At 50.0% G+C, this 25,204-nt stretch overlaps 2 protein-coding genes across 2 annotated transcripts; both read left to right on the forward strand.

Moving 5' to 3' along the window:
* Positions 1-844: 844 nt before the first annotated feature.
* Positions 845-2,159, forward strand: P2RY10 (P2Y receptor family member 10). The gene has a single exon (XM_085325976.1). The coding sequence runs from the start codon at positions 875-877 to the stop codon at positions 1,847-1,849; it is 975 nt and encodes a 324-aa protein (XP_085182102.1). The 5' UTR covers positions 845-874; the 3' UTR covers positions 1,850-2,159.
* A 5,265-nt stretch (positions 2,160-7,424) lies between these two features.
* LOC146600230 (putative P2Y purinoceptor 10) lies at positions 7,425-13,173 on the forward strand. The gene is made up of 2 exons (XM_085325973.1): positions 7,425-7,664; positions 10,735-13,173. Exon 2 carries the CDS (start codon positions 10,785-10,787, stop codon positions 11,898-11,900), a length of 1,116 nt encoding a protein of 371 aa, XP_085182099.1. The 5' UTR covers positions 7,425-7,664; positions 10,735-10,784; the 3' UTR covers positions 11,901-13,173.
* Positions 13,174-25,204: the final 12,031 nt, after the last annotated feature.

Raw genomic sequence — 25,204 nt, forward strand, 5'->3', positions numbered from 1 at the left:
AATATCTAGTGAAACCAAAGTTTTCCTACCTGTGTTACCCTCCTGAAAAAAGTCCCAATTAAAAAAGCTAATAAAAGAAAGAAGTCCCAACAGTCYGATCTGTGACATTTAGCCATCTCTACTCATCTGAATCAAAGGAGAGCCAGAAGTTGGAAAGATCTCAAAATAAAGTTACCCAGTGAAGAGAAGTGTTAGACAGAGGGTGTTGGGGAGATCACATTTTGATCTCAAGGCCATGAGGTTGTTCACACGCAGACGCTGGGCTATGGCACACCTGCCTTTAGCTTATTCCTGAAACATCGTGTGGCTTATGCCAGCTGCAGTTATCCAGGGACCCAACCATAGGTGGTCCYGAGCTACTGAAGGATGGGCAGCTTCTCCCACCCTTCGTGTAGGAGTTTGGCACAGCTTCACCCAGGCTTATGTCTTTGAGGCAGTCCCCACCTCATCTCCTGAAACTGGATCACTTGTTTAAATACATTTAAAGTAGCCTGAAAATTCCCCAGTTCAGTGGGCTGTGCTGCCATGGGCTCCCTGTGTGACCTTAGCGGTGAGCCTCTCAGTGTGTGAGCTCTCTGCTTGACAGATGGGGACAGGAGCAGAGCCTTTGGTGGGGCATGTGGAGAGCACAGCAAGGGCACTGACAGCGACAGCTCCGGGAACACAGCAGTGGTGGGAGACCTCTGAGGAGGCAGCTTTGAAGAATAAAGCGAGATGCTTCATATAGAAGACATTTCCAAACCTCTAATTTCTACTGAATAGTCAAAAAAGAAATGCAAATGTAAATATAACTATTGCAGTGCCTTTGTCTTCACAACCTTTGTTTTAACTCCCTACAGAAATGATCCACCCAAACATTTCCAGCAGCCCCGTCATGACGCAGAATAACCGAACTTGCCCTGATCCTGTTATAATGTTTAAATACAGCCTGTATGCAACCACTTACACCATCATATTCGTGCCCGGGCTTCTGGCAAACAGCGCTGCCTTGTGGGTTTTATGTCGCTTCATCAGCAAGAAGAACAAAGCTGTGATTTTCATGATCAACTTGGCTGTGGCCGACCTGGCTCACGTTCTCTCCCTGCCACTGCGAATATACTATTATATTAACCACACATGGCCTTTTGGGAGATTCCTTTGCTTACTGTGTTTCTACCTGAAGTACCTCAACATGTACGCGAGCATTTGCTTCCTCACCTGCATCAGCATCCAGCGGTACTTCTTCCTGTACCACCCGTTCAAGGCCAAGGACTGGAAGCGGCGGTACGACGTGGCCATCAGCGCCGCGGTGTGGCTGTTCGTCGGGGCGGCTTGCTTACCGTTTCCCATCATGCGAAGCTACGGCCTCGCCAACAGCACTAGTACCTGCTTTGCAGACCTTGAAGTCCGGCAGATCGAAAACAAGGCGGCCACGGTGCTGATGACAGCGACGGCAGAGCTCTTCGGGTTCGTGGGCCCTCTCGTTATCATTTTATTCTGCACCTGGAAAACCAAAGTTTCTCTTCGGGGATTCCAGATACCGCCGCAAAACAGCGGCGAGAGGCAGAAAGCCTTACGGATGGTTTCCATGTGTGCCATCGTGTTCTTTGTGTGTTTYGCACCGTACCACATCAACTTCTTTTTCTACATGATGGTGAAAGAAAACGTTATAACCGACTGTTTCTTACGTAGTATCACTCTTTACACCCAACCCTTTTGCTTAAGTCTTGCAAGCCTGGACTGCTGTTTGGATCCAATCCTGTATTTCTTTATGAATTCAGAGTTTCAGGATCAGATATCACGTCACAGCAGCATGGTCATCAGGAGCCGGCTCATGAGCAAAGAAAGCGCCTCATCGGTTAAGGAATGAGAAGAAGGCCTAAAAGAGTAACAAAATGCTTCACATGCAATCCGAGACTGTTCTGTGATGTTCATTTAACAACCGTTACGGAAGATCCCGCAAGATTGTTTTTCCAGGTGAGTTTCGTGGCAGTGGAAATCTTTTGATACGCACARCATAAAAGCTTGTTTAAGAGCAGCGTGTTAGTAGCTGACGAGTGACCGAGCCGGTGTGACTGCGCCCGCCGACGCGATGCCCGCGCCTGACCCGAGCGGACCGYGGAAGCGCAGAAGGGAGCAGCGAGGCTCTTGCTGGGAAACATCCCAGCAGCTTTTTTCTATTTTCCCAGCTTCAGYGGTTCTGCGCCCAAGCCGGAGACAGTCATGCGGTGACGTCCACTGAAGCRTCTTCTCAGCTGAACGCACGCAGCGCCCCCGGCACCTCCCCGCCGTGGGACCGCGGGGCACCACCGAGAGCCCGKCCGCTCGCGGTTCTGCTGTGAGGTCCGTCCCCAGCAAACCCAGGCAGGACACCCTTGGAAGAAGTAAGGAGCCCTTGCTGAGGGGATTTCACTGRTGGAGCGACGGCTGATTTCTTCCAGTAAATTATTCAGATTTTTTCCCATCGGCCCCTCTCACGATCTTAACGTTTACATTTTTATGATTTCATTAGCCATGAATATATAAAAAGCAGTCACAAGGTGGGGTTACGTTTACCCCTGRCGCGTGTTGAGTCAGTCCCAGTTTTTAGGCCACATTCCCACAGCTTGTGTAGCTTCCAGGGTTTCACTGTGCTGAGAGCTGGGGATCATTTCGGCACCGATTTACTCYCTTCGGAAAACCTGTGGCTTTTCCAAAGCGTTCTGAGCAGCTCTCGGTGAGCAGCAGTAGCAGCACCTCATGTATTGCTATAAAATACAAGAAATTTCAGAAACACTCACTAAGTCTAATCGAAATCTAGCTACTTAATCCCACTTTGTCACATTTTGACTCAACCAAAGATTTTCTGTGTTAGCTTTACACATAGTGAAGTGGGAAAAAGCAAACAACAGCCAGGTTTAAATAACTAGATGCTAGAGTTCCTCTCAAAGGCACTGAAGACCTACTGTTTCAACAGAATAAGCTACTGTAGTTCTCCCTTTTGTAAAAAGATGATTAGGGTCTATAGTATGATGAATTTAATCTCACATGTACGTAACAGAGAGGACTGAAATGTGCTTATCTGAAGGAAATAGCTTTCAAGAACAGCGTACTCTTTCAAGTTTCCTTGGTTTTCTAGTGAGAAAACTGCCAAATAAGTGAACAGTCCATCTCCCATTGAAGTCAATGGAAATATTTCTACTGGTTTAACTGGACAGTTTTTTTATGCCAATGATATACGTACACGTGTTTACACACTGCAGGTAATCCCTTTAAAATGTGAGCAGAGGCTGATGCTCAACCATAGTTAAGCATGTATAACGCAATTCTTGCCAATTTAGCAACTTTCGCATGAGCTAGATGCTGTACAATATCATCCGTGAATGAGACTGTAGTTTCAGTGGTTGTTTTGAGGATATTTTTTATAGACCTTGGTCACCTAGCATGTGGCTGGGAGCTGCTTACTGTAATTCCCCTCTCAAACAATTCTGCGTTTATGGGGTGAAGGCTGAAGACACTGCTATGGTAACGGTGTAGCTTGCTCTGCATTTTTCCTTCCAAACATTGATGCTTAAAAAATAAACACATTTTGGCAAATGTAAGCTGAGTTTCGTAGTTATCACTTACACCTGCAGAGCCAAATGAGACCAGTTTCTCCATTGCATAMATCACAAACTTGCCTTCAGATGACTAAGTGCATTGACCACTACCAACTTTTCTTACCCTTAAGCAGATTGCTTACACGTCTACAGAAAGGTTTTCACTCTCAGTCAAATAAGATTTTTTTTAAAAAAATATTTTTATACTATAACACTCAAGTTGGCTTTAGCCATGTTTTGTGGACAGAAGGGTGCTACAGAGCAGGACAGCTTTCCACCCTTCCCTGCGGGAGAGGTGCGGGGCTGGAAGAGCTGCCAGTCACAGCCCCGGGGCTGCCCGCTGCCAGCATGGGGCACGACTGGTTGAAGACGACTGACCGATGCCATTTTTACGTGCAGGGACAACTGCAGAAACAAAGACTATGYCTCACCCAACAGTCATCTTGTAGATCCAAGCCTACGTGGCTTGAAAAGGCACTAGCACCATTTAAGGGAGGACTGGAATCAGYAAGGACAGTCCTCTGCGTACTCAAAGCTGAGACCTGTAACCAGGGGAACGTGGCCTCAGTTTCTGAGGAGCAACACCAGCTCTCCCACGCCGAACGTTGCGTTCTGGGAGGGAAGGCTTCTCAGGGGAACGCCATGGAGAGTACAGATAACCTTGTGAGGCCTGAGGTCCCCAGGCTCATGAGAGCAATCATTTGGGGAGCAACATGCTCTCTTCTTTGCCGCTTGCTCCAAGGCCACTTTGCACTTATCAACCCTGATTCCTGGTAGGAATGAGTCAACATTAATATAAACACATCTGGTGGCTCCGTAAGGGTGACATCCCTGTCACCACAACAGCATCCCCAAATACCCTCAGCCTTGACCACTCATGCTGGAGCCCAGGTCTTCCTGCTGCTTTTACCTTCTGAGCTCCCTTAGGCCCACAGAGAGCCAGTCCCTTTTCTAGATTACAGTAGAAAGTGGGGGCAAAACCAGTGCGTGATGTATTCCCCGTCCCTGGCACTTGCTCAGGGCAGAAGACGGTCTCTGTTATGTCCAGGAACATTGCATCTGCTAGCAAAAGAAAACGCAATCCTCTGCAGGGTCAGCAAACAGACATCCTATCTTAACTGATATCACAGCGCTGATAATTCCTTTCCCAGCCCAAGCCCATAGATACGTCTATGAGAACAGGGCCTCTGTGCACGACACCAAATGCACTTGGTAAGAAACAGAACCGCTRGCAAAACTCACAGTATGTAATGCCTCTCTTCCGGCCTCAGTTCGAGTGGCAGGGTTTAGTGAGTACCTCAGCTTTATTTTCTCTCCCCAAATGAAATTACCAGTTCTCTGTGTAGGGAAAAAAAAAAAAAAAAAAAAAGTCAAGAGATGCAGTAAACACAAGATAGTGGCTCAAAAACTAGGAGGCAACTCAAGAAGTATGAAAATTCTCCATTCTATTTCATAGGTTTAGGAGACATGACCAGAAATCCCCAGTCTACAGCTTACATGAGGTCTTAATCTGAAAAGGTCAAGAGAGACTAACACTTATTTACTCTAAAATAAATCAAACCCTCCTATAAACACCACCTCTGCACAGGCCGCTTGGGTGTAGTGGTGGAGCTCAGCTGCATGCAGCAGGCCACCAGCAYCCTGCTCGTGTGGCACCAGGAGCCCAATGGTGATGCCTCAGCTCCGAGCATCCCAGCTCTCTGCACGAGGGCGAGCTGCTATTTGTGTGGTTAAGACCTCTCCCTTCTGAAAAGCCCAGGCTTGTTTTTCCATACGTCCTTCAGGTGCATCCTGTCAGATATCACCAGATGCAGCACATTAAAGAGATGCCCATTACATGCATTTGGYCTTCTGCCCACAGGATACCAGTCCAAAGGCAAAGAATCAAAAGCCTTAGATAAAGTTTCACCATTATTTAAAAATTCCTTTTATCTTCTACCTTTAAAAATGTAAAATTTTATAGTGTGAAAGATGCACATTTGGTATTAGTAATGAGCCAGAAGAACTAAGTAAAAATAGACACACAGTTGAAAGAAGAACAAAGAAGTTGTTTAGTGTATGTTGAAGGGACAAGCTTAACGCTCATCAGCCTACTGACCTTCCTTGGCCACAGATGCCACCATCTTCTGCGCAGCGCAGCGGCGAGCTGACAAGCAGAGAGACCCGGCACGACTGTGAGCCCGAGGTGCGAGTCCAGCCCTCGGCGCAGGCCGACAGCCAACAACCCACCACCCCTCTCTGCGTGGGTGTCTATAAACAGGCTGCAGCACCAGCTGGAGAGGATGCTGGACACGTGCCTTGGACACAGGAGTAGGAAGGCCAGCCCGGATATCCTGATAACACAGACACTTCGCTCGGGAGAAACCTCTAAACTCTGGGGAGAGAGACGGGCTGGAASAGCGCTACGGGCTCGTGCGCGCTGCAGCAAACACCTGAGCATCGCTCTTGCTGCCAAGGATCTGCATCAGCTGCTGCAAACGCTGCGCTGGGAGAAATCCTCGAATGGCGAGCAACGCTCCCGCCCGGCCAGGCCAGGGCTTTCCTCTCGCTTGAGACAAGAAGCACGGGGCTTTGCCGGCTCGTTTCTGGAAGCGGGCTTCATTTAAATGTTGGCTTCGCACGCGGTGCCGGAGAGACCGTAGATATGTCTATGAGCGTTGGTACCTGACCTGTCTGGACCTCCCTAAACGCGTCCTCCTTGTGAAGCCAGCAGGACGCACCCGCAGCTACGCAGGGCTGACGGCGAGGAGCTGCCGTCCCCGCGCTCTGCCTCCGCTTCCGCCCGGCGCCGGCACGGCTTTCGGCGCCGGCACGGCTTTCGGCGCCGGCACGCTCCCCCGCGATGGGAACGGCGGAAGGCTCCGCGCCAGAGCCTGAGCTCCCGGTAAAGGCTACGCACAACGGCTTCCTTTGTCGTTTCTGCCCCTTTTGTGGGGTCAAATAACCAATTTAAAAAAAATCCAGAARAAGTAATTTTAYCTAYATATTACATACAATAAGAAAGGGAAGCATGCCAGCAGCCAACGTTTGCATCTTTGCAAACAGTGGGCCGTAAGATGCGACGCTGTATGTCCGATAACACYGTCCAGCCGGAAACGAGTCATGAGGCACAGCACAACGTATGCATGTATTGTATAGGCAACATATACATGTACTGACCACAACAGGCTGGGAGGGAGGCCTTCTTTTCCAGGTCTTCTGCGGGCACTGGAATTAAAAATCACACACATATACACGCATATATAATAAAAATCAYATATAAATATATATATATAAATAYATGTGCACACACACATKCACACTRTGTTTTTATATGTATATATAAAAACGCGATATGTGATTTATATATACGTATAAAACATATAATATCTATATATATCTTAAAGGAGGTAGAAGAGAGACAGTGATGAATTTGGAGATGATGGACACTTTTTTAGAAAGTAAGTAAGTAAGTAAGTGTTTTGGGAAACTCTCAACCTTAAACCATCATATTATTTCAGGAACAGAGCCTAAACCCTTAAAAGCTTTAGCCTACAGCCTTAAAGTCTCAAGGCTAACAAAACTCCCAAGGAAGGGAAGGAAAGGGAGGAATATTACTACCTCCCAGTGAATTTCTACTGACACGCTTCTCAGTACTTCCTGGAAGATTTTTGTTTCTGTATTTTGTAGTTTTTAGCAAGCAAACGGCAAGTGACTGCAGATAAAAGCAAAACCAGCTTGACTGAGGGAACGAGTGCACAAATCATTGTAACACACATGTTTTTTGCAAACAGAARAAGAAATCTGCTCCTGAGCCCTAAATCACACTGCAGTTGGCTCAAATGATGTCATCATCTTTCCAGTTGTTTTAACGTCATTAACTGTACACATTTTGTGTGGCAAAGAGAAACAAAATACAGGATTTCCTGTTCTACAGACACTGTATTGGTCTGCAGATGCCGGCAGGATTTCAGCGCTCTGAAATTTCCCTCAACATGTTGAAGTTTAAAGAAGAATCTTTGGGGCTGGGATTTCGGAGAAAAATTGTAGCAAATAAAAGCAGAAAGATTGCTCCTCCCGCTCGCTAGTATGGATGTCGCCCCCCTGAAGAATGGGAGCTGCAGGAAGGTAAGCCTGATTTCTCTAACATTTTCTTCATAAGCTATCACAATTTTGAACAATATTTTCATCTGTATTTTTCCAAGAGGTCTTACCAGACAGATGCTGGGGCAAGGTCCTCAGCAGCTTTGGAGAGCAGCAATTTATTCCTATTYCTTTTAATTCTGAAGGGCTGGGGAGCGGAGGACGGTGCGTTAGAGCACAAGCCTGCTATGTGCAGCAGTAAATGGGGAAAGCCTGTTTTACAGAAAATCCTTCAAACCCGTTTTGATTGACAGAAGCTACTACAGCTGATCCGTTCTGTTTACATGTTTTCTATTAGTGCCTGGATTGAAAAAGTAAATGAAATTACCGCTTAAAACAAAAGGTCCAGAAAGCCTCCACTGCTTAAAATAAGAAGCTTTAGAAAAACTTATTTCAAGCCAAAAGCAGACTCTTTTTTTTTTTTTTTTTTTTTTTTTTACTAGACTGCTTTTCCTTCCAACATCCAAGGATTTGGGCAGATCCGAGGGAGGACGCTTTGCGGTAGGGAGTGGGCTCAGGCTTGGCCGAGGGCTCCCCAAAGCCGGGGCTCCTCGGCGGTGCAGTTTGGAGGGCAGCGTCGTCACTCTTTGAAGAACAAATACATGGAAAAGATGAGGGCGAGCATGCCCGTAAATCTGGGAGCAGTAAATGCAATACCGCAGAAATGTAGGGCTGGGTGGGGCACGCAGTGATTCAGAATAACCAGGCAATTTTCAATAACGACAGCCGCATGCGGATCTAGGAACAGAAATCGCTAACRCGCTCAGAAAAAGAAACATGGGCGTTATCGTTGCTGTCTTAAGCTGCTMATTAATTGCAAAAATCAGCTGTTGATTTAAAAAATTGCAGTGCTACATGCACAACCAGTGCTCTGATTCTTCTGGTGGCAAAACCTTTCTGCAGCCAGACTGCAAAGACCCCAGGACAGGAGTTAATTTTAGAGTGCAGCTGGATAAAACTCAGCAATAAAAAAAAAAAAAAAGAAAGAAAGAAAAGTGAGCAACGGCACAGTGATTAAGGAGTTGCAAGGAGTGTTTTCTGCAAGTTTGAGAAAGTCACTGACCCAAAAGCCGGCCGAAGCGCGTGGGACGGGGGCCCCGAGCAGCACCTCCGCCCCGACCCAGCGTCACCGGTGACAAAACGTGGAAGGATGTGGAGGGACTCGGGGTGAGGGACGGCAAAAGAAAGTCCCCGCTGCGTCCAAACCGAGTAACAGGAGTAATAAATAACCCACTCGCTCTTTGAGGAAGCGCTGCGCTGGGCAGCACGGGCCAAGCGCGGGCTGGCGGCTCGCGGCCGCCCTCTTGCCAGGAGCTCCAGCAAGCGCTGGCAAATGCAAGCCCACGGCATCGGCTCGCGACTGCAAGGTGCCCGGGCCGCCGCCGGCACGCGCTGGGGCTTGGCACAAAGGCAAAAACAGAAAAACAAAAATAAACAAAAAAAACCCTCACGATTTCTTGCTATCGCCTCACCAGGCTCAAAAAACCTCAGCGCCCAGAGCACGGACTCGGGCAAAGAGGCGCCCAGGACGCRGTGGCCGGAGAGGTTCCCGCGGGGGGAGAAGGTCCCGGCTGGCGGCTGCCCCTGCTCGTCCCGGCACGAGGGTGCGGGCCGGGGCGCCGTCGGCCGCCAGCCCGTCCCGCCGGCACCAGCGCCGGCCTTCGGGGTTTCAGGCGGGCGGCGAGAGCGCGGGAACCTCGCAGGATCCCGGGGAACGAGGTTTTGCTTCTCGCTCCCATCCCCCGCCTGCTCCGGTTCGGCTTTCACTGCGCCCTTTCACTTTTACATCCCCAAAGAGGAGAAATAAGTAAGCGAGGCCGATTTCGCAAGGGGGGAAAATCCTGCTCCTTGCTCCGGTTCCCTGCAGCAGCGCAAAGCTCTTTGCTCAGGAATAGTGAAATCCGTTAAACTCATCACGTCTTGGGGACCTGAGTGAGCGCCCGTGAACCGCACACGACCCACAGATCCCCCCAGCATTGACGACAGGAGGCGAAACGCCTGAATGGATGAAGCGAATTTCTGGTCTAACTGACSGGCAAATGTATTTATCTTCCTCCACGTCCTGAGTTGTTGCTGGAAGATAATTCCTGTTGCTACCGCACGATGCCTGCGTAATGTGCCATGCGCACAGAAATTGGGTTAGCAGCACTGACAGATAGGTCGGCATGTTCGGTCAGCTATTAGCATTTAAATCCRCTCTTAAATCTGGAGCCAGAGCGCTCATAGATCCGTCTGCACCTCTCCATCACCGGCCCCCGCCGCAGCCCGCCGTCCACCAGCACCGTCGTTACTCACGGCGGTCGCTGCCCTTGCTGCTGGTTTGCATCGAGCCTCTGCTCAGCTCCGAACGGCAGCGGCTCAGTCTGCTCTGCATTTACTTACGGTCCCTCCTGGATCACCTGGAGACCTACCAAAGAGCACCAGCCAGACAGGAGTTTAGCATAAAATTGCAGGTGATAAAAGCCAAATGGTCCTGAAAGAACCCCCTGGGGAGCTGAAGAAGCGGCCCGAGGTCAGGATGAGGGGCAGGAAAGGCAATGCAGATATTTCAGATGTGGCTATGACGGCTGGGATGTGCGCTGGCTCACGATGCCCCCAATCAGGCTTCCAGCCCAAGATGAGAGACTTTTCATCCTCTTTGACCATAAGTTTGACCTGTTTCTTTAGAGAGTAAATCACCTACCTGTTCCCTGCTATCTCTCTTTTGAGATATACACACATACATACATATACTGTACACAGGACCATAGCACYCAAGGACCATCTGAGAGCATGAGAAGCAGCAGAGTGCAGGGCAATGCAGCAATACASCAGCTTATCCACTCCGGCGAGGTCAAACACTTGAGTCCAGTTGTGGCCRGCTGGACAGTCTGCTGCACAGAAACACCCGCTGGCGCAGGTGAACCTTTCCATGGGAACATTAAAATCTAAACGCATAAACGTTATGAGCCCTCTTCACTTAAAACTTATATTTCTATACTGAAGTGCATTTATTCAATGTGGAAAAATACTGAAAAGCTTATGGCTTTACAGCATCTGTTTTTTCTCCCTACAGAAACCCTCCATTCACCTTAGTTGTCTCTTGAGTGAAGAGATTCAGTTGAGATGGAGAGCAACGTGTTCTCTGGAAACTGTACTGATCCCCAGATGTCCTTTCAGTCCACCCTGTATGCAACCACTTACACCATCATATTCGTGCCCGGGCTTCTGGCAAACAGCGCTGCCTTGTGGGTTTTATGTCGCTTCATCAGCAAGAAGAGCAAAGCTGTGATTTTCATGATCAACTTGGCTGTGGCCGACCTGGCTCACGTTCTCTCCCTGCCACTGCGAATGTATTACTATATAAACCATATGTGGCCCTTTGGAAGTTTTCTTTGCCAGGCGTGTTTCTACCTGAAGTACCTCAACATGTACGCGAGCATTTGCTTCCTCACCTGCATCAGCATCCAGCGSTACYTCTTCCTGTACCACCCGTTCAAGGCCAAGGACTGGAAGCGGCGGTACGACGTGGCCATCAGCGCCGCGGTGTGGCTGTTCGTCGGGGCGGCTTGCTTACCGCTGCCCATCGTGAGGAGCCCGGCCTTATCCAACACCACAAACACATGCTTCTCAGACCTAGGTGTGAAGCAAATGACGCCAGGGGCCTCCATCGCTTTGGTGACGGTTGCGGAGCTGTTTGGGTTTGTGATCCCCTTGGGCATCATTGCCTGTTGCACRTGGAAGATGAGGCAGTCCTTGCAGGACTGTCAAACACAGCTGCAAAACACCAGCGAGAAGCAGAAAGCTTTGCGAATGCTCTTTATGTGCGCCGCCGTGTTCTTCATATGCTTCACCCCGTACCATATCAACTTCCCGTTATTTATGATGGTGATAGAGAACGTCATCAAAGACTGTGCCATTCACAGGAGCACCCTCCGCTTTCACCCCATCTCCCTCTGCCTCGCGAGCCTCAACTGCTGCCTGGATCCCGTCCTCTACTACTTCATGACATCCGAGTTTCAGGATCAATTGCTGCGACACAGCTGCGCTGCCCTGAGGTCTCGGTTTGCACGCAAAGGGAGCAGCCTCTCTGCTAGGGACACCAGCAACGATATTCATACGAAAAGGGGAAGTTTTCCACGTTTCAAATTTTGGTCCCTTCCAAAGTTCTTTGGTCGAATAAATAGCATGGAAATTCCTCCGATGCAACCAGATGAGCTTTTGTTAGAGTCCATCTCTTGAAATACAAGGCATTTTCCTCTTGGTAAGTGCTTGAATGAAGATTGCATTAGGTCTCCAAATACGTCTCGAATTATCTTTGTGTGCAATAGGTGCAGGAGCATGACACAGAAGGACATTTGGCTGAAGACATATTTCACAGTTGCGTTGTTGCTATTAGTGACTGTTTGACCTGCTGTGGTCTCTATCATTTATTGTTAAAATATTTGAAACAGCCCTCACTAAAATCAGTATTTTTCCCATGCTGAACTGCAGCCAGGTTTGGTTCCCTACAATTCCTATTGCTTCTGTGGAGTCCTGCAGGAAGGGGGAATATTTCTGAACCAGAAAAAAAGTGTACCTATATGTTTGTCATTCTTGAAAAGCCTTTTGAACCCTGGCTTACAGCCTGGCAGCTCTGCCCTCAACAGAGGTACCACCAGGAGGAATTACAGCGCTGCAGCTGCATGCGCCCGATTAAAATTGCCCGTGCTGTGCTCTCGTTAGGCTCTAGGTCTGGACAATTAATTATCTCCATGTAAAACGAACCTCCTTCCACTGAAGACTTAACCTAGGCGAAACCACAGGACTGTAACATTAGCAGCAAATACCAAGGCAGCAGCATTAACCCACATCCACGTCAGCTAAGGGGAGTTTTCAGACACGCTGCGTTACCTCCGCTGAGTTGACTCTATTGAAGAAAACCGGCTAGATCCAAGCACGGGCGTCCTCGAGGCTGCTGCGAGCTGTGAGACGCCAAGTGGTTATGGGGGATGAACACGTGAAGGACGCCTGTAACGGGACACGCCAAGGGCGAGGTGGGCGAGGGGACGCGGCGCCCTCCCCGCGGCACGCTTGCGCGCGGGAGCCGCCGCCGCGGAGCTCCCGGCCCCTGTTGTTACTGTGAGTCTTGTGTTACCTGGCACGTTGCTAAAGCCTCTGCTCATAGATTAAGATGTTACATGAGCCTCTCGGTTTTGCCTTAAAGAGCAAAAGTGTTTCCAGCCGTTGCTGGTTACCAGAAGTTTACAGAGCTGATCCAAGCGCCTCCTTAAGGCTTCAGACTCGGGAGGAAATAAAATCATCCCAACACATATTTTGGCATTGCAGAGATTATTTTAAGTGCGGTGACTTGCAAATAACCTTCATCCTCTCGGGGAGCTCCCACAGATGCCGCAAAGGTGGAAATYGCCTGTCGGGGCCCAGCCCTCGGGGCCCGGGGCAGAGCGCGGGAGACTCGGCGCGGTTCAACCTTCCGAGCGATGTTATAGCTGTTTCCRAAATCGCAGCCGCTCCTCCCGGGGGCTGCACGAGCCCAGCCCCGGCCCGTGCCTGGCCCCAGCCGCGGGGCACGCAGACCGAAGGCAGAGCTCGGTGCTGCAGACGCGACGGCAGGACGTGCCCGGCGCTCCCGCGAGCAGGGCGCCTGCTGGGCAGGAACTGCCGACATGGGGAGGGAAGAAGTAACGATTTGCACTGAATCCCCTCTTTTCCRAAGTGCATTTTTTGTGGGAAGTTGTATTTATCCTTTCTGCTAATCATGCATCATGCAATCTGCTTTTAACGCCATGGTATTGTCCCCAGATAGACCTTTCTGCTCGCATCCTGCTGCAGAAGGACTGCCACTGTCCCAGTCCCCTGTGACCACCCCGGTCCCACAACATGGACCAAGGCACCAAGGATCTCAACACCAAAAGCCCTCAAAGAACTACAGAAGCAAACGCAGGCAGAGGATTTTTGAAAGTTATCCCCCCCAAATGACAGAGAACAGCTTTGCTGGAAACTGCATGCACATTTCCAGCTCCTGCTGCGTTTCTGGTCACACGCAGACCTGGCTGCGCCGTTTGCCACGCGCGCTGCCAACGCTGTTCTTAGAGAGGCGAGAGGAAGTCCAGGAGACCAGCAGGAATCTGCTTCGAAGCTTACAGTATGCAGGAGACTGGCAGAAAACCTGCTGCAGCCCCGATCGGCCTGTCCCTAGCTAGCAGAAATCTTCCCCTCCAAAAAGGAAAGAAAAAATACAAAAGCAGAAAGACAAGGGGACATGTTTTCCTTGCTTGCTTGGGGAGAAAAAAAAGCACAGCTGGCACAGCTGGCCATGCTCGGCCCCACTGACAACGGCACGAGCAGCCCACACCGAGCTTTTCACACGCGGTTCATTCTTCTGTATGGCTTACTCGTTTACGGCTGACTAGAACTGCTTAGGGGCTTTCATGCATATGCATATATATATATATATATATTTATATATATGTATATACATACATACACACGCACTTGCACATATTTTATATACAGATGCATGTGCAAAAAGATGAAATTGTGCAGTACTGAAGAACACAAATAAGGAATTATCAGAGACGTCTCTCGCGCACAGCGCTTTCTAGGCACTGCAAGAAAGCAAGGCAGGTTGCTTTTTTTTTTTTCTTTGCTAAAAATACCTGTCTGCATTTCTTTCCCACCCTGACTGCATGCTTCCAGCCCAAAGACAGCTTAGTTACTTTGCTTCTGCAAAAACGCTTAGTTTCAGTTCTCAGTGAAACATGCACCAACCATCAACCCACCAGCCAGACACAGAGGCGCATGATTTTTGGCACACTTCGAATAGCCACCGCTCCTGGGAACAAGTTGTTTTTCAGATCCTCCCCTCCTCACTCCAGAGTGAGTAGGGCAGCGAGCGTTGGGAGAAARAAAACTACAGCAGCAAAAACTCGGACCCCGGCTGCGGCCTCAGCACGCACGAAGCAAACCGCGCCGCTCGAAACCAAAGCCGAACAGCGAGTGCTTTTCCCCGCGGCCAGGATTTCTGCAGACCCGAGGCCGAGGTTTTGATGCGGGGTGTCACCGCTCCGCAGGGCTGCTGCCCGGCTCCCGGCTCCGGCTGTAAAAGCTTCCCGTGCCGCGGCGCTTTGGGCGGAGGAGGACTGGAGCCGCCGGGCTGCGGCAGGCACGAGCGCGCCTTGCACCGCGCGTCCGGCCCCGCTCCGGGCGGCAGCCGCGGCGTGCGACGGGCGCTGCCGGGACGAGCGCCGCACGGGGCCCCCAAGCCGAACCCGGGCAAAACAGGATATGGTGACGTCCCGAGGTGCTCGCGAAGCCCGAGGTCTCTGCAGTAAACACGCTTGCTACCCCCAGCACGGGCTCCTCTTTCCTATAAACGGGCTGGCTTCTGGGGAAGTGAAAGTGCAAAGTAGAGCATCCACCGCGCATCTCGGGAAAACCAGATCAGATAAAGCGCCTGCCCGGCAGACGCAGCGCCCCGGCCGACGTAACAACGAGCAAAAAGGCTGCAAGTGCCAAGCAGCAGGAGCAGCTGATAAAAGTGACCCTAACTATGAAAACGCGAACACGCGGCCGTGAACGTGATGCCTCCGAAACAGGCGAGCGGTGGGAAAGCGGGTGCTTGGGCAGATCCCCCGACCGGGGCCCGTGCCACGTCCCCGAGAGCGGCGGCTCCGGCCGGGCCCCGCGAGGGACGCCGCAGCCCGGGCCGCCCCGGCGAAGCCGCAGCGAGCGGGCAACGCGGGAAGGTACCCGGGCGGGTAATGAAGTTATAATTTAAGTAGAATTGCTACATAAATTAAAAAGAACGCAGAAAAAAATCTTTCAAAACAAGCTATAGTAATTGAATCAAGAATCCTTGAGCTTTCTTGATCTTAAGTTTACTGAGTTGAGATTTTTTTTAAATAGTTCTTGAGCTCGAGTCACCAGACTACAGTTACAGAATTACTACTTTTAAAAATAAAAATCACAAGATCACCTAATATTAGGTAGAAAGGAGAAAAGTTTGTGCTGCGGATGAACGYTAGCCCTCTAGTAGGGTGTCCTACACCGCCCCCTGCTGATTGCTATTAGCCAAAACCCTGAATTTTTCTTGCAGGAGCCAGACCTGGACCGTGTTTTGCTCTGCAAGAGAAGACCAGAGTCCACGAAGGCACTGGGTGCAGAGGGTCCCGTGCTGCTGGGAAGCCCCCGTCCCCAYGTGCGGAGACTGGGTGCCCACCCCAGACACCGCGCACTGCCCAGGGCACCACGGAGGCATCCAGAAGCCCCTTCTCACGCACCTGCCCCGGCAGCATCGGTCCTGCTGTTAAGCCCAGTGATGACCATAGTCAAACCTGCACTCAACACCTGTAAACTCTGGGGAGAAACAGATACGAAGTGGCTGAGCCCCATCTCAGTATGATAGGTCCTTGCAAAACCAGAGGTCTGGATTCCTAGTGCTCCCCTACACACTCCAGTTTCACCCTGGAGGACAGGTCTTCACCAGGCAGATCTTCTCCAACCTCTGTTGACCCACAARAAGTTTGCATTTCATATACTCTCAGCTTAGGACTTGAGCTGTTTGGGCCTGCACTTATCCAACTTTGACCTCAAAAAGGCTTATTTTGTCCCAGGCATACTTCTGTTATAAGCAGGGAGATTTCAGTCCTGGAACAGCTGCCCCATCTTTCCCCCTGCACCGCTTACCCCAAGGGTTGGCACTTGCTACTGCTCTCCCTAAGGAAGATGCAAGAGCCAGGGAGATGCATACGTGTAGCATGCTGCCAGTTAACCCTCCTCATTAGCTACTTTAAAAACTTACAAAAATACATCCACATGAACTCAYGGTAGGAATTTCTGCATTGTCCTAAACATTTTCAGATCTTCTCCAGGTTAAAAAAAATAAAAAAATAAATAAACCAAACCCAACCCAAMCCAAACCAGCAAAAAACACTTCTCCATTGCCCAGTTAGTAGATCAAGTGAAAGGACTATTGATTATGTCGTGCCAGAAGCAGATGCAGGACTAAAGGATACAGGTGATAACTAGATGTTATCACCTAATGTACCTACGTAGCACCTTGTGGTTTCCCAATGAGATCTGGCACCASTGGGACTTGGCCTGATACATGAATTCCTTGCAAATCCAGACTTGGCAGAAATAAATACTATTTCCATTCCAGCCTCTAGGCCACATTTATCCTGGGTATCAGAGGTGCTGTTATTCTAACATAAAGTTGCAAAGAAATCCTTCTTGCATCTGGGCAGTCTGCAGCTGCTCTCTAGACAAGCTGCAGCTCCAAGCCAAACAGAGACTGAGAAGAAGCTAGGAAAGAAAAGGAACTAATGGTGGGTGAGGTGTAACCCTGGGACACTTCTGCCAAGGTTGGTGTAATGGAGCCTTTCCTTACAGCTTTACCCATTGACCCTAAAATAGATCCAACCAGGGACAAGCACGGGAGACTTCAATTTGCAATTAATACACACTCTTATTTCGCTCATGTCATTTCAGATCTTTCAGTTCCTACACTTGTCACATACCTGAAAAAAAAAATCACTCAAGTACAGATTGGATGGGCAAATGTGTTTCCATTTCTCCATTAAAAATGTGCAAAAGTTCCACATCGTCACCAGTAAGGCAAGTTTCCTCTGGCCCCAAGAAAGCCAGATCACGTAGCAGACTGCCCACGGAGGCCTCGAAAGAGAAAAGCACCCCAAAACTCTGGCTGAGGTTACCTCCGGACGGCCTCATATCCTTCACTGGCAGATGCCGGGGAAYGAACCACCGACCTCGGGGATGTGCCGGTGACGGTCACAGCGCCCGACCGCCGCCCGTCCTGCTTGCAGGGTCTACGTTGGGTGGTGGGCTTCGAAGAGGGGCCGACAACGGCGCTCCCTCCCSACCGGACCGGGGCTTTCCCGCACAACGAGGGCCGACCCCAGCGGAGCAGGAGGAAGGTCCTCCGCGACCACCACGAGAGGGGGAAGGAAATGGGCACGCAGGGGCGGGCGCGCCYGGGAAGAGGCGGGCGAGAGGGGGAAAACGGGAGAATTACACCGGGAATGGAAGAGGGGAGAAACCAGGGAAAGGTCGCGAGGCGACAGGCAGGAACCGAAGGCGCCGGCGGAGAGCGGCGGCCCCCACTTCCCCCGCGGGCGAGGAGGGGAAGCGCGCGGGCTGCGCGGCGGCGCGCAGGCGCCCGGCCCTCGCGCTTTCGGCTCGCGCGGCGAGACGGGAGCGGAAAGCCGCCACCGCCGAGCAGCGCCGCGTCCTCCGGGGCCGCCCGCGGAGCTGCCGCCCGGAGCGCAGACCGCCAAGGTAGGTTCTTCTCCCCGCCGCTATCTCCRCTTTAGCTTTTGAGAGGTCCAAGTCGCGCTCCCTCGACCGCCGCGCCGCGGCTTCCCCGGCCYCCTCCCGCTCGCCCTGGGAGCGGCAGGAGGAGAGGAGGGAGCCGCAGGGAAAGCCGGGCTGCCGGCCTGTCGCCGGCTGCTCGAGGAGACGCGGACCGTGCACGGGAGGCCGCGGCCGGCTCCGGCGGTGGGAAGAGGCCGGCGGACGTGCGCGAGCTCCGGGTATCGCAGCAAGAAAAATTGTGGGAGTTTTAGATTAAAATGCAGCTATGAAGTTTCAAACCGTATTTTCGACCGCTGTCACGTGGTATCAAGAGAGCAGCTGTATTTTAGAAGAATAACGATTYGGGCTATTCTTAACCTGTGCAAATCCCACAGCTGCCCTAACGAAGAGTGGTCACCGGCTGCCAGGTCCCTCGCAGAAGGGACTCTTTAATACGTGGACTTTTTTAAAAAAAGACATAGCACGTCCAAGCAGGGGCCGGGTACCGCTCACTCCAGCGTAGCCATCGCCATAGTTAAAGAGCCAAAGCAATGTATTTCCACCGGGATTAAATGGCAGCGCTTATTTGCTATTTTGCATATTCTTGAAATTGATTCAGCTGAAATTCCCCTCGCTTCCCACTCGTCTGACTCGCGCGCGCTGCAACCGCGCAGCCGGGTTCCCGGGAAGCGCCGGCCACAGACCGGAGCCGGGCCGCCACGGCGCTCCGGGAGCGGGCGCTGGGCCGCCCGCCCCGCGCTCGAGCAGCACCGAAACTGCTCGGTTTGACGCGGCCGCCGCCGCGGCCCCTCGCCGCAGGCTGGTGCCAGGCACGGCCCCCGTCCCGGCTGCACGTGGTTTACGGATAACCGGCCCGAGCTCCTCGCGGCGCTGGCCCACCTCCCGCTGGAACAGCCTGTCCCAAAAGGTGACGGTGGCCGCAGCCAGGTCCCAGCCCAAGGTCTGGTGCAACCAGCAGAGGCAGCGCAGATGGAGCAGGAGAGGTTGCACTGCCCGCCGGGGYGGACGCAGGTCCTGGCGTGGTGGCTGGACCCCAGCGCAGGACCAGAGCCACATGCCGGTTTTACCCTCTGGAGAGTTTGTTCCAGCCATGCACTGCATGGTGAAGAAATGCAGTGAAAACCTTTTAACCTCACCAGGAAAATACACAGGGCACAAATGCTCCTTGGCCTTGCAGGAGCCACAGCTCACCCAAGGTGCCTCGAGAAGCAGAGACCCCCCGTGAGCACAAACCTCCCCAGCAGCACTGGACTTGTGAGAAGCAGCAGCACCAGCAGACTGGGCTTCGTTAGACCATTAGATCTTTGGGCAATATATTTTTCCCTGCCAGCACTTCAGTGATGCTCACACAACAACAGTACTCATGAGCCAGCCACATTGTGCAGGAAAAAATAAGYATGTGAAATCCACTGGAAGGTGCTGAGAACATGCTTTGGCACCTTGCTAGAGTTACAAGATGCCAAAACCCATTTATTCCTCCAGCCCATCGAGCCAGCGTGGATACAGGCTGGAAACTCAGGGACCCCAGGCAAAGCTAAGGGCAGAGGAACGCTTGGGCACTGTAACAACGAGCACATGCAAAGGCAACGAGAACAGAAGTAGAAAGAAATCTCTTCATACAGCTGTGCCAAGGCCCCACAGTACCAACGTGTAAAACCTTGGCTGCTTCACCGCTTCTTCCCAGGAAGAACCACAGAAAATTCATGGGAGCCTGCAACCAAATCAAGCTCGCGTTTCAATGACAACCCGCCCCCCGCGTTGTCCGTGCAGAGGGAAGGAGGCTCGCTGCTGCTCGCAGCCCGTCCCCTGCCCCCTCGCCAGGCAATGTCCCCTGGGTGCCCGTGCAGGAGGCAGTGACCCAGCGAGGACCTTGTCCGGTGACAAGGCGACATGCGGTCTCACGGCTGCCTGAAGGGCAGTGTGTTCACGGAGGACGGCCACGAGCCGCGGGCTTGATACCCCGGTTCTCTGCGCGGGTGAGCGCGTGATCCTCGCCAGCGTTGCCGTCCGTTTTCACTGAAATGCAGACTAGACATCCAGCCTCTTCTTTCTCCTTTAAAACAAACACTTTCCTCTCTTTTCCCCAGTGGCAACTTCTCCTCAGGTTTACAACTCCATGGATATCGTAACAGGCAGAGTCATGAATTTAATTAAAGCAACACATCTAGTYATTGGTGCATACAGAAATCAGCTTTAAGGTCTAAGCCAAAAGGCAAGCACCAAACTCGCAAGGCCGCCCTCTTCCAGCAAGGTCCACACAGCATTAGCTGATATATTCCAGCAACCTGACAGATGTATGGGGCTTAGTGCAGGAAAGATGCTGCAGGAGTGGATGGACACCCCAGAGGCCACGGGGCCCCAGGGCTCAGACATACTGCACCACTGGTATGATCCAAAGGCATCAGGTCTGCAGTTTTCACACACTGCTTCAGGCCAAGCAGAGCAAAGTTTTAAACACTGCAAAACACATATGGYACTGAGGTTACCTGACAAAACCCCATGTGGCTTCAGCGGGCAAACGCTACCAGAGAAGAAGAGAGAATTCCCTACTATCAGCATGGCAAGAGATAAGACTGCCCCTTGCCTCTATGGAACAAGATATAAAATCAACAGTCTACCAGAAAACAGCTTAAAAAGAATYTTCCTTCTTCAGTGACATTTAAAAACCCCTAATAGTTCTATGTAATTATTAGTTTATATTCCTACTTATCATTTCTATTAAACACCTATTAATTATTATTACTAGTAGTTATCTCTATTGCAACAGAGCTGCAACACTTCAAGCAATGAAGAAAGAAGGAAATCCTCAAAGATCAAGAATTACTACCCTGCTCTGATTTCAGGCCAGCACCCATTTCAACTGCAYCCTAGCTCCTTGCACTGGGAGACGAGCCCGGATGCAGGACAACTGCAACGTGGCGATGCCTTTGTCTGCACAGCTGTGGCAGGAAACAAGTATTTTTGGAATTCCTGCCCATTCTTCTTTTCTTTTAGGCTCTAGAAGAGAAGTGGGAAAAATAGAAGAGAGGTTTTCCAGCCASCAGGGACCCCAAACCTCCCACTGAAATGTAAGGCCACAAGCAAGCCTCAATGTTGACTGCAACACCCAGCTACTGCTCTGTCCACCTCTCCTGTTAAGAGAGGCTTTGCAGGTTTTTGCAGCACAGATAGCAACCCTGCACCCAACGGGGTGCTTGCATTTGTCTGCCTGGGAAGCAGAGGCTGCCCTTGAGCGTATGGGAAATACCTGCCACAGGATGTGCCCAGCTTTAAGCAAACCCTGGCTAGGAAGGGTGGCTAGAAACCTCATCACCGAATCACTGGATTGGATGGTGGGGGTTGGAAGGGACTTCTGGAGATCATCTAGTCCAACCCCTCCCCGCTCAAGCAGGGTCACCCAGAGCACATTGCACAGGATCACATCCAGGTGGGTTTTGAACATCTCCAGAGACGGAGACTCCACAACCTCGCTGGGAAACCTGTGCCGGCACTCTGTCACTCTCTTATCTAGTGCTCTCATTTATTAAGTACAAAAGAGAAATTACCATAAAGTGCCTGGCTAGGTATGGCATCTCCTCGGCAAAATAAAGGGAGGGAAAAAGCTGCACAGATGCACAGAAAGGAAAGGAAGTTGTGTATGAGAAGAGGCTCATAGTTAGCACAGCCAAAAAAAAAAAAAAAAAAAAAAAGAGAGAGAAAAAGAAAAAGAAACTGTAACATGTAAGCTGCTGAAGAGAAACAAGAGTGCATGGTATGTGAAACAAAATTTCCTCTTTCTGAGTCTTTTTTTAGCAATCTGCTGGTTTTTTACATAGCATGTTTGGCTGAATTACCACACTTTGAAGTGTAACTATTTGGGATTTCCAGAGTGCAGTTTCTCACACCGCTGTACTTTTTGCTCAACGCGGGTTGCTCTGTAGGAGTGTTTCTGAGCGGGGTGGGCCTTCTGCTTGTCCTTGTTTTCGGGGGCTTCCAGAAGTGCCTCCTGGCAGCACCATCCCTCTGTGCATGCAGGAAAGGGGTCAGCACCCTCGCGCTGTGTCCTCACCCAGGTCCGCTGTGCGGCTCCCATGTGGCTGCGCAGGACACGGGCCGAGGAAGACAACATTGCCGAAAGGTCAGGACGGGTCGGGGATGGGGAAATGTAGGCATTGGGTTGCAGCRGGGAGATGCTGAAACTACCGGGCATGCGTGCGCACCAGGCTGCCAACGGCACAGCTCGGCTGGGGCTGCCCTGCGCTGCGCTGCCCTTGGGCATCTCAGGGAGCAGCAACGCAAGGAAGGGCAAATCTGCCCCAACACCCATCCAGATAACACGTAATAAGAGGAGCAAGAGTTAGCCTTCCTGGCCAGGCAGGAAACCAGCAGAAAGATGGGCCTGTAAAGACTTGTCCTTGGACAAGTTTTCTGTTGGTTTCTGCTGGCGCACCRGCAGGTAGAGACCTCTGGGTGGGAAGCCCTGACACCCTGGCTGCACACTTGCCTTCACAGAGAAGTTGGGTGCCTCTCTGGGGTGCCCCAGCATTGACTGTGGGAAATTGTAATGCAAGACAGTGTCTCTCCRTCAGCTACAAATGCCAAACCTCACTGAGTAGATCTATGTGCTTCCCCAGCTAAATCTMGTCTCCTCTAGTTCTCAGGTAGATCAATCATAACCTCCTCCACCCACGCATACCTCCTCCTAACCTGTGTACACCTACACTCAGCAAATTCTTAAGACCAACAAGACTATTTCAGACCACCTGGGAGGAGGAGAAGGAGGGAACTTGCTTTGACCAGCATCAGTTTGCAGGAGATGTTTCTTGGGTTGATGTGGCCTCTTCAGACCGTGTGCTGGTAYTGAATGTCTCCTCTGAGCATAACAGTGACAGAGGGACCTTGCAGGTGGCAAAGGAGCCGCAGACCTCACCAAACACCCATCACATTCACAAACCGCGCTCAGATATTTCTACCTACAAACAAGAAACCAAAGTGCTCAAAGTCACCCACCAATGGCTGATAAAACCTAACACCKAAGTAATCAGCAAGTAGTTTTCCTGCATGACTAACTGATTACTCACATTTCTAGACTTAATCATATAGCTCTTTATATCTGAAGTGGGTCTCAGAATTAATAAAGGAATAGGAAACTTTCTGGACAGAAGGCTAATTGACTATGTCTTATTAATTATCACTCCCAAAGTTTAACAGGATTGTTTTATGAGCCTTTTCCTTCTACTGGTCATGTTAGATGTTTGCTCATACAATGTCAACACAAAACCATCTCGATCTTACTGGACTATTGGACCATTGAATACTCAATGGTATGGCATGAGACACTATGCAAACAAATACATAAAAGCTGCCTTTCGGAATGGTTCTCTTTTGTAGATTTTAYATTTTCACAGAAAGCTACATCAAAGTTTTAGTGGAATGGCACTGAGAAGTATATCAAGCATCTTCATCAGTAAATATTCACAAAATAACAAAGCATAGGAAAAAATGTCACAGATAATAGCAGGACATAAGACTTTAAATTTGCCTTTATAAATGTGCCTTCTGTGCTTTGGTTGGTACCTACGATTTAGAATTGTAGGTTAATACTTAATGTTGAAGCAAAAGATAAAGTTTGGATAGCAGTCTGAATTTTATCTATATTTATCTGATCTGTCTTTTTGCTTTTTTAGTTTGCTTGTTTCTGACAACTTTATTTCAGATTCAGATAATATCAGTTGCTTCTTAGGCAAGCAATTTTTAAATACAGTCCACCTGCAGTGAACTGCGTTTACAGGGAAGCAATGTCTGGCMGTTCCAGCAACCACAGTTCACATCAACAAAATGGCTAAAGAAAAGTCTTAGAAAAAGCAGTTGTGAGAAACTCACATTTAATATAATACATATAGTTTTGTGGTAAAAAGTGTTGAGTGAATGGGCCTTTTGTCTCTATTTCCATATATGATTTATATTCTATTTCTAAAAGTTAAATGAAAAACGTGACCACCCTGAAAAAGCACACTACTTCCCTACRAGTAGCTGTGAGTGTTGAAATATTTCAGAAGTAATGGACATTGAGACACCAGTTGTGCCTACACTTAAATGAGACATTCTTAAACAACCATTAAAACTGCTGCCAGGACTGCAAACAGACTCAACAGCCACAGAACCAAAATAGCACCTTTTCTCCAGATGACCAAATTTGGTGAAAGGCCACCATTTTGTGACTTGCCATTCAGAACTGTAGTAACAATTGATGGAAAATGTTAATTTCTCYGATTAGTGTTACTCATTTACAAAAAAAAAGCAGATTTTTTGCTGTAATGTAGTCATAGCCCTAGACCTCAGAGWTTTGTAATACATATCTATTGCAATCATGTATTCCTCTTAGTTCATCTGGTTGAAAAGTAGCTTTCCTTCTTTTTGGCAAGATATGCTAAAGGTAATCACCAGCTCCTTAAGTGGGACCTTTTCAATGAAAAGTGTCTTAAGATCAGGCAATTCTTGGTTGGTTACAGCTGTGGCAATTGTAGGCAGTTTCTGAATAAATTTTCTGGAAAGAACATGCATAATTTGATTTTCTGGCTAATTTCTTTTGTGACAAGTGGGCAGGAARCACATTTGTTTTTTCTTTAAGTTAAGGGGAGTAAGAGCAAAACGGTAATGTAACAAGTTTGGGTCCACGTGAATTAACTGTTGAGGGCAGCTGAATATGATCAGGACTGGGAAAGCATTAGCCAGCCCTGAGGCAAAACACAGAGCTAAAGCAAGGAGCCGAGGTAGCTGAGTATGTCCCAGAGCTAGTGCCAGGGTGCAGGGCCAGGTGGACTCCCGGAYGCACAGGACAGCAGGGTAGCTGGTGTTGCCACCGTAAAGGTGACACTAGGCCTTGCTTTACCATCTGAAGCAGGGTTGAGCTAAAATACAGTGTTTAGGCTAATGATTAGCAATGCTATGGTGTATCGAAAGGCAGCAAATCTTTGCATATCTCTTAGGCCAGGAAGACTCACAGATGGGTTGATGTTCTTTCAGGCCACRTTGGTGGGACCACAGTTTTCCCACTTACAGGGACAGCATCCTAGCAGCATTGCAAGTGCGACGTTTGCAAGCACAGCGCTCACAGCAGCTTATCTGTAGGGCCTGCTGCGCAGCTCAGGACGGGGAGCGACCGAAACAGAAAGTGGAAGCAAAAAGGACCTCCAGATGGAAAAGCCAGAGCTGGGCATCCACAGCTTGAA

This window comes from Rhea americana, unplaced genomic scaffold (assembly GCF_003343005.1).
Source record: "Rhea americana isolate MKP2758 unplaced genomic scaffold, rheAme1 scaffold_125, whole genome shotgun sequence".
Lineage (NCBI taxonomy): Eukaryota > Metazoa > Chordata > Aves > Rheiformes > Rheidae > Rhea > Rhea americana.